Below are 9721 nucleotides of genomic sequence, written 5' to 3'. Positions count from 1 at the left end.
ACAAAGCCAGTACTTTACCATGATGGTAGGTAAGACCATGGTAAAGGGAACTAAGTTAACGCACATAGGAAATACTTAGCACTCTGAGTGTTCATTGGAAGATAAGGCAGTAGGAACAAGGAGAAAGATGGCTCAGTAGAGGAAACTAATGTGGGTAACTAAAGAAGCTGAAAAAAATGACAAAGTAAAAATCATTGATGCTAAGCACCGGTGCCTCATCCATTGACTCTTAGTGACTCAGGAAGCTGACTGAGATCTAAGGGGTGAGGTTTTGAAGCCATCCCAAGCAGAAAAGCCCGTGAGATTACACCAAAAAGCCAGAAGTAGAGATGTGTAGCTCAAGTGGTAGAATATTATCCTTGAGTGGAAAGCTAAGAGACAGTACCCACACCCTGAGTTCAAGTCCCAGTATTGCCATCAAATAAACTGCTTACTGCTTTCAGCTACCATGTATTTGCAGTCCACCCCATAGTGACCACTGACAGCAAAAGTGGATTTCATCCAAATGGCAGTAGCAGGAGAATACACACTAGCTGTGCACGGGCAGTGATAGAAAGCACTTCCACGTTACCAGGTGTGCACTGCACTCAGCTGGGTTTGTGTCAACCCTGGGAAAATGAACAAGATTGCAGCAGGCAGACCTCAGCACAGCCCCAGTGACACTGAGTCATCAGCCTCGCTCAAAGGAAGAAAGTGGGAAAGCATTCTTGGAATGAGCCAAACTATCTGGAGAAAAGATCTCAAATGCAAACATTTCAAGGCTTCTATCCAAACAAAGTAGATGATTAGTAAACAAGTTCTGTCTTTTCACAGAGAACTTCCCTTCAGCACTTTACTTTGGGATGGAAGGTGGGAGGGGTGTGTGGAGCTGTGGCCTGGGCCTTGAATGTGTCAGTTCACACACTGATACCACTGAGCTTCTCCCTCCCCGCTTGTCAGCTTTCTTTGGCTCCTCACGTGGAAAATGTGGATGATAAAAGTTTTATCACACACTTTGAGAATTATCTACAACCTAAAAATCAGGGATCAAAACAAGCATGGAAGCCAGGAGTGGTGCAGACTTGTAATGCTATCAATCTGCTGAGGCAGGTAGATCTCAGGTTCTCAAGTTCAAAGCCAGCCTTGACACACACAGCCATATTTGTATTGTTACAAAAGGAATGCAAAAAACTACAAAGTCAAGCCCTTCTTCAACCTCATAAAATGCTTTACAAAAACCTACAATACTGGTGGGAAAGTAAAGGAAGGGGTAACATTGTCAAAAAAAAAAAAAAGAATGAAAGAAAGAAATGTACTCAGGGCTGGGAATGTGGTTTAGTGGTAGAGCGCTTGCCTAACATATGAAGCCCTGGATTTAATTCCTCAGTACCATATTAACAGAAAAAGCCAAAAGTGGCACTATGGTAGAGTACTAGCCTTGAGCAAAAAGAAGCTCAGGAACAGTGCTAGGCCCTGAGTTCAAGCCCCAGGACTGGGGGGAAAAAAAAGCTGGGTGCTGGTGGCTCACACCTGTTATCCTAGCTACTCAGAAGGCTGCGATCTGATGACCGTGGTTCTAAGCCAGCCCGGGCAGGAAAGTCAATGAGACTCTTATCTCCAATACCACCAGAAAAGCCAGAAGTGGCACTATGGCTCAAGTGGTAGAGCACTAGCCTTGAGCTGAAGAGTTGAGGGACAGCGCCCAGGCTTGGAGGTCAAGCCCCATGACCCACAAAAAAAAAAAAAAAGTACTCATTATTACCTGACTTATGAAATGGTAGCTCCTCTGTATAACACCTTAATAACAATAAAATTATTTTTATTATTAAATATTTTTAATTATTATAAAGGTGACATACAGAGGGGCTACCATTTCATAAGTCAAATAATGACTAATTTCTTTTTGGACAATGTCACCCCTTCCTTTGTTCTCTCCCAGTTTTTCCCTCTCATCCCAGCCTACAAGTTTAAAAAAAAAAAACAACCTAAGGTGGTTATAACCCCTCATGATAAACACTAGCAGCTTTACTCCTGTTATCAGAAATGTAACAATGATACATACTCTCCCCCATTTAATTTAAGATTGTATTAGAACTTTGAGTTAACGCCACAGTGAAAAACAAAAGGAAATAAACACAAAAAAAGGCAGCCAAGGCCAGGCATGTGATGCCAGCACTGGAGCGGAGGCAGGAGGAACAAGTGACCCTGTCTCAAACAAACAAACAAACACAAAAAGGCCCAGCCATAAAGAGAAGGAGAATTTTTATACACAGATAACATATAATCATCTCTGTTCAAAATCTGATGAAGGGGCTGGGAAGGTGGCTCAGTGGTAGAACACTTGCCTTGTATGCATGAGGCCCTGGGTTTGATTCCTCAGCACCACATAAGCAGAAAAAAAAGCTGGAAGTGGCGCTGTGGCTCAAGTGGTAGAGTGCTAGCCTTGAGTTGAAGAGCTGAGGGACAGTGCCCAGGCCCAGAGTTCAGGCCCCACGACCACACCAAAAAAAAAACATAATAATAATAATAATTTCTTAAAACAATTTAATTTCCCAAATTTTCTACAACATGCTATGGTGTTTTAGTAAACAAAATCAGTCTTTCAACACCAAGAGATTCCTACCTAAATGAGCACTGTTGAGCATGGTGACCAGTGCGGGCATAAGCTGACACTCAAATGTCCTGGGGCCTCCACAGTGGCCACAGGCTGGGACCTCAGTGATTCCTGACGTGGGACAGGACAGAAAAAGTGGCTCTCCACTCCAGGAATACCTAGGAAAAAGAAAGGAAGAGCACTGAATCAGAGCCACACGCATACAAGTTACATGCATGTATACACGCATACAAGTGGGAAAGAGGGAACAGCTGATGCTGTGCAAAACAAAAGAAATGTACATACCACCCAATGTGGAAGAAATAACTGTATTGCAAAGCTCATAGAACTCATGTTATAGACCATGATAGTTTGTTCCATGAAAGTTAGAATGTGTTTGTGACTTTAAGCATCACTATCCTACAATACTGTGAAATTTGGGAAATTATGTAACCATTTAATCACAATAAAAATTTTGAGGAAAAAAAAAACAACAAAACTCACTAGATAGGGGCAGGAAGCATAGCTCACATGTAAAACACTTGCCTGCGAATGCAAAGCCCTGAGTTCAAGTTCCAGTACCAACGTTTAAAAAAAAGGGGGGGCTGGCAATATGGCTTAGTGGTAGAGTGCTTGCCCAGCATGCATGAAGGCCTGGGTTCGATTCCTTAGTACCACATACACAGAAAAAGCCAGAGGTGGCGCTGTGGCTCAAGTGGTGGAGTACTAGCCTTGAGCAAATGAAGCTCATGGTCAGTGCCCAGGCTCTGAGGTCAAGCCCTAGGGCTGGAAAAAAAAAAGGAGTTTTGCTTCCTGGTATTAAATTATTGCACATGGTGAGATAAGATGGAACTGTTAGGGGAAGCTGAAAGGCATGCCTGAACTCTCAAATTTCTCTGCATTCTCATTTTTTTTTTTCTTCTGGTTGTGGGGCCTGAACTCTGGGCCTGGGCGCTGTCCCTCAGCTCTTCAGCTCAAGGCTAGCGCTCTACCACTTGAGCCACAGCACCACTTCCAGCTTTTTTTGCTTATGTGGTACTGAGGAATCAAACCCAGGGCCTCATGCATGCAAGGCAAGCGCTCTACCACTAAGCCACCTTCCCAGCCCTCTTCCCCCTCCCCCGCCCCATACAGGGACTCAAACTCACTGACACTTGCTTTTGCTCATTGGGTAAGCCAAGCCTCCCACCCTCAAATTATCTCAATATAGTTTGTTTTATTTTGATGCCAATCCTAGGGCTTGAACTCACGGCCTGGGTGCTGTCCCTAAGCTAAGTGCTTAAGGCTCGTGCTCTATTGCTTTGAGCCACAGCTCTGCTTCTGGGCTTTTGGGATGGTTAACTGGAGATGAGAGTCTCATGGACTTTCCTGCCCAGGCTGACTTCAAACCTTGATCCTCAGATCTCTGCCTCCTGAGTAGCTAGGATTATAGGCGTGAACCACCTGTACTCAGCTAGTCTTTGTTATCTTGCTCAGTTGGCACTCTGCCAACTTCAGCTATCCTTCCAGTCCAGCTTTTAGCTGGGTAACTGGAGATAAGAGTCTCTCAGGTTTGTCTGCTCAGGCTGGCACCTGAATTCTCAGATCTCAGACTCTCAAGTAGTGAAGATTACAGGCATAAGCCACTGGCGCTCAGCTTGGTTTTTTTGGTGTTTTTTTTTTTAAAAGACAGGGTCTCAGCTGAGTGCTGGTGGCTCAGGAGGCTGAGATATGAGGATCAAGGTTCACACCCAGCCCAGGCAGAAAAGTCCACATGAGACAATCTCCAATTAATCACACACAAACCAGAAGTGGAATTGTAGCTCAAAGTGGTAGAGTACTAGCCTTGAGCAAAAGGGCTCAGGCCCTGAGTTCAAGCCCCATGAACTAGGTGGGGGGGAGGGAGGAAGGGAAGAGTCTCTACTGTGCAGGCTGCCTTTTGACTTCCAGGCTCAAGCGATCCTCCTGCCTCAGTCTTCCAAATAGCTGGAATTACAGTTGCACACCAGCATGCATTACTCCCACAATAGTATTTTTTTAAAAAGAAAGAAAATCTACTTTCTTTACCTCAAAATCTGGTCCTGACAAGCAGCAATTCTCTTCATGAATTTGTAAAACATTTGATCGCCACTTTTAATTTTGGTCTTCTCATATTTTTCATCACCAGCATCAGAAAAACTTAAGAGAAAAGCAAAAAACACTCTTAGTGTGAATAGTCAGAGAATTATAATACTTAGGAGAGCAAACAAGATTTTTTTTTTTGTGCCAGGACTGGGACTTAAACTCAGGGCCAGGGTACTCTCCCTTAACTTTGTTTCTCAAGGGAAGCACACTACTATTTGAGCCAGTCTCTACTTCTAGTTTTTTTGGAGGTTAATTGGAGATAAAGGGTCTCATAGAGTTTCCTGCCTTGGTAGCTTTGAATCATGATCCTCAAATCTCAGCCTCCTCAGTGGCTGGGATTACAGGCCTGAGTCACCATTGCCCAGTAGAAAATTATTTTCTTTATTTTTATCTTTTTGTTGGCCATGGGGCTTGAACTCTGGGCTTGAGGGCGATCCCACAGCTCTTCAGCTCAAGGTGAGTGCTCTACCACTTGAGCCACAGCACCACTTCCGGTTTTTCTAGTGGTTTATTGGAGAGAAGTCTCATGGACTTTCCTGCCCGGGCTGGCTTTGAACTGTGATCCTCAGATCTCAGCCTCCTGAGTAGCTAGGATTACAGGTGTGAGCCACGGGCGCCCAGCGAAAATTATTTTCTTTTAAAGAATTTAGAGGCTGGAGGCAGAGCTAAGTGAGAGCATACTTGCGTAGTAGGTTCAAGGTCCTGAGTTCAAAACCCCAGTCTGCCCAAAATAAACAGACAAATTAAATGAAATTCATTAGCTGAGTGCCAGTGGCTCATATCTGTAATCCTAGCTACTAAAGAGGCTGAGCTTTGTGGTTCAAAGCCAGCACAGGCAGGAAAGTCTGTGAGACTCCAATTAACTACTCAGAAAAAGCCAGAAGTGACACTGTGCTTCAAGTTGTAGAACAGCCTTGAGCAAAAAAAAAAAAACAGCTCTGAGTCAGCACCCAGGCCAAGTTCAAGCCCTAGGATCCATGGAGGGGCAGAGGAGGGATTAGGGGATAAGGCTGTATAGCTCAATCAGTGGCAGAACAGGTATTTAGCACATACAAGAGCATGGGTGTAATTCCCAGCACCACAAAGAAAGCACAAAACTGATCTCTCAAATACATGTACAGCCCCGCCATTCTCCCAAACCAATTTCAATAGTAACAGGCCATTATGTCTGTTGACTGTCTCCATAGAGGCATAGATTATTTTCATAAATCGTTCGTCAAACATCAACATGTCCTTTTAACATTATTCTGAGAAGGGGCTGGGAAGGTGGCTCAGTGGTAGAGTGCTTGCCTTGCATGCATGAGGCTGGGTTTGATTCCTCAGCACCACATAAGCAGAAAAAGCTGGAAGTGGCGCTGTGCCTCAAGTGGTAGAGCGCTAGCCTTGAGCTGAAGAGCTGAGGGACAGCTGAGGCCCCAGGACTATTCTGAAAAGAGCTGACAAGAGAAACAGCTCTGATAAAGGACGTTTCATTATTTTTCTCATGGTGTGGGGTTGGGGTGGTGAGTTTTGGCTTTTTTTTTTCTTCTAATTTTCAGATAGTGTTTGACACTGCTGCCCAGGTCAGCCCAGACCTTGATGCTACTATTTATTTTTTTTTTCAGTTGTAACTCCAGACAGGATCCAAAGAGGAGTTTTACTGCCTCATCTCTGGGTTTTATGGAGATTTCATTTACCCTTCTGTGTTAGCCTCTTAAGACACGGGTCAACCTTAAAAGGGCACAGGAAAGGGCGGCTACTATTTATTTAGCAAGCTTCAAGAATAGCTAGGATGACAAGGGCCCACTACCAAGCCCAGCTTTATTGGTTGATGGACTCTTTTTTTTTTTTTTGTCAAGGGGCTTGAACTCAGGGCCTGAGCTCTTTTTGCTCTAGGCTAGCACTCTATCCCTTTGAACCATGGCACCAATTCTGGTTTTCTGGAGATAAGAGTCTCACGGACTTTTCTGCCTGGGCTGGCTTCAAACCATGATCCTCAGATCTCAGCCTCCTGAGTAGCTAGAATTATAGGTATGAACCACCAGCACCTGTCTGGGATGATTTTCATCCTGGTGTGCTTTGAAATGAGGCTGTTCTGATCTTTGCCTCCTGAGTTTCTGGGATTATAGGTGTGAGCCACTGTACCTAGTCTCACCTTTCATTTTCTTGAGTGCAGTTATCAATAAAGCCATGTGTTTGCAAGCTAACTCATGTTGCCCGGTAAGAGCTCGCCCACCTGTGTTGCTGTTTCTTACCCAAGGAGTGAAGCAGAAAGGTCCTATACACCACATGTGTTCGTCCTGAAGTGTCCCTAAGAACCGAGGCAAAGTCTAAGGTGCCTGCTGTGTGTGGTACCTCCCTACCTCAGCAGCACCCATTCACCTTTGGGAAAGCAACTGGTCCATATGAATTCCTTCTCGCTGCTCGTAGTCCCTCAGGAGGTTGTAGGCATGATCGAGACTGACCAAGTCTCTGAAGTCCTCCTCGTCGACCACACAGATGTAGTAGGGCTGGAACTGTGGCACTCCAGTGGGGACAGCCATTCCTCTGTGCTGAGATGCAGGACAGGCCGCATCCACGCCAGTGTCCTTCAGGGAGAGGCCCTGGAGCTGCACTGTGCAGTCTGCGTCCTTGGCACAATAGGAATCCTTTCCAAAGTCCAAAGGAAGCTGGGGGGCAGGCGTCTCCTCTCCGTCACTCCCCCAGTCATCTGCACCTTCACACCAGTTCTCAGCTGCAAGGCCACTTTCCTGTTTCTGAAAGATAACCAGCAAATAAAGAGCAATCATGCTTAGATTTCACACAGAGATTTCATCTGTACCTTGTCTTTACACCATCTGTTCCCCTCTGGGGAACCCCAATCCAACTTCTTGGATTCCAGCTATTTATTATCATGTGGTAGATAATTTCAGTACTTGCTTTCCTTTCCAGGGAAGGCAGCCTAGCCTAGGTAGCCCATCATGTTTTCAACCATCTGTTCTAAAATCTTTTTGTTGCACATCATGTACTGCAGAAACTGAAGGAAAGAACTACATTCTTCAGACTCCTTTAGCATCTAGGGTCTTAAGGTTTGATCAGGAGTCTAAGTAGGTCTATCACAGAGAGACACAAACTTGAGACCACCAAAAATAGATCTAAACGTGGACAGAATAAAGAAATGTCATGAGCTGAGCACCAGTGGCTCCTGCCTGGAGCCTCTCCAGGAGAATGAGATCTGAGGATTGTGGTTTGAAGCCAGGTGGGGCAGAAAAGTCTGTGAGACTCTTATCTCCAATTAACCACCCAGAAACTGTAAGTGGATTAGTATCTAAAAGTGGTAGAGCCCTGGCTTTGAGCAGAAAAGCTCAGGGACCATGCCTAGGCCCCATGACCCAAAAAACACAAACAAAACAACAACAAAAAAAAGCCATGAAGCAAAGGGGAATAAGTCTGAAGCACAGTAGGTGTCCAGCATGGCCCCCAGTTTACCTAACTACTGTTGAGCTTCCTGACTGCAGGCAAGGTAGTTAGTATGACACACCAGCCAGTTGTAAAATGTAGTTTCCAGGCTGAGTACTGGTGGCTCACTCCTGTAATCCTAGCTACTCAGAAGGTTGAGATCTGAGGATCACAGTTCAAAGCCAGCCCGGGCAGGAAATCCATGAAACTCTTATCCCCAATAAGAAGTGGTGTTGTGGCTCAAGTGATAAAGCCACTGAAGAGCTCAGGGACAGCACCCAGGCCCAGAGTTCAAGCCCCACAACTCCTCTCCCCCACCCCAGAACACCCCCCACACACACACACAAAAGTGGTTTCAGAGGTCATTCCTGACTTTACGTTCTGCAGCCTATCAAATTAGTAAGTCCTTGTGTTAAGTTTTAGGGTTAAGTCTGTGTCAGCTTATCTATTATCAGATACTGAACAGACAGATATACTCATCTTTTTATTTCCTATATTATTGGTACTGTGTCTCTCATATATTAAACAGTATATAGAGATCTACAGCAACTGCAAACAAAATGGGCTGAAACTCAAGGCCTGGGAGCTATCTTTTAGCTTTTTCCCTCAAGGCTAGTGCTGTCACTTGAACCACACCTCCAATCTGCCATTCTTGCTAGTTAATTGCAGAGAAGGGTATTATGGCCTAGCTGCCCAGGCTACCTCTGAACCCCAGTCCTCAGATTTTCACTGAGTAGCTGAAATTACAGGTGTGAGCCACCAGCATCTGGCTTATGTAATATGAGTTGCTATTCACTGGGAGAAAGTTCCTCCTATGGTCTGGCCTCAGGCCCTCCTGCTGTTGGAAATTTACTCTCTCCCCTGAACCTCCTTTTCCCTGGGAAAAGAATATCCATGGGAACAAAAATGTGGGGAAAAAAAAAACAAAACAGAAGAAGATTATTGATAAAGGGCAAAAACCTCTTGGTAAAGGAAAACCCCAGACAAAGACTGACTGGTACTCAGCCTTTGCCTCTTCTCCATCCTTGCTAAAAAGCAAAACAACATCGCTCCTTCACTCAAGTTTACCAAGCTGGCAGCTTTGCAGAAGGCTACTGAGAACCTTAGGCTTATTACCAGCTGCACTGAGCTGCTGTATTAGTCAGGAGCTTATAATACAAATCATTTCTGTAGTAGTGTCAATCACATTGATAATATTGGTCATGCTGACCAAGACAAGATTATGTTTCACCTATGCTCCTGTGACTCGAGACTATGTGTTGCTATGTTTCGCTTCTGTAACCTTGCTTGCCTGAGTAACAGGGCCTTAAGCCCACCAATTAAAGACCACCACCGAGTGGTCCCACTATGAGTGGCCTATTGCAAATTATTATGATATTTACCATATAGCATGGTATTTACCATACAGAACAAGTAATTAAAGATCATGTAATTATAACCAATAAACAATGTGCCAAACCTGCCTTGCATGGCTCATCTATATAACTCTGTGTAACCTACCTCTATAAAAACCCATCCTACCTTAGCTCCTACTTCCCTGGTGGTAGAAAGTGGTCCCCACGTGGTGGTAATAAAGTTCTTAGCTTATTTAACTAGATGTTTTGGAGTCTCTTTTGGATACAGGATATG

The 9721-nt window shown here is 44.6% G+C and overlaps 1 protein-coding gene across 1 annotated transcript in view; it reads right to left on the bottom strand.

The window, feature by feature from the left end:
- Positions 1 to 9721, bottom strand: part of Pdcd2l (programmed cell death 2-like) — an 11996-nt gene that overhangs the window by 743 nt on the left and 1532 nt on the right. Inside the window, exons 2-4 of the mRNA XM_013026166.1 lie at positions 7037 to 7449; positions 4619 to 4729; positions 2603 to 2751 (exon numbers count right to left, since the gene is read on the bottom strand). Coding sequence (XP_012881620.1) covers positions 2603 to 2751; positions 4619 to 4729; positions 7037 to 7449 — 673 coding nt within the window. The remainder of the gene's footprint in view (positions 1 to 2602; positions 2752 to 4618; positions 4730 to 7036; positions 7450 to 9721) is intronic.

The sequence above is a fragment of the Dipodomys ordii genome, unplaced genomic scaffold (assembly GCF_000151885.1).
Source record: "Dipodomys ordii isolate 6190 unplaced genomic scaffold, Dord_2.0 Scaffold92, whole genome shotgun sequence".
Lineage (NCBI taxonomy): Eukaryota > Metazoa > Chordata > Mammalia > Rodentia > Heteromyidae > Dipodomys > Dipodomys ordii.
The sequence above is the reverse complement of the archived record's forward strand: the minus strand, read 5'-3'. Positions and strand labels throughout refer to the sequence as shown.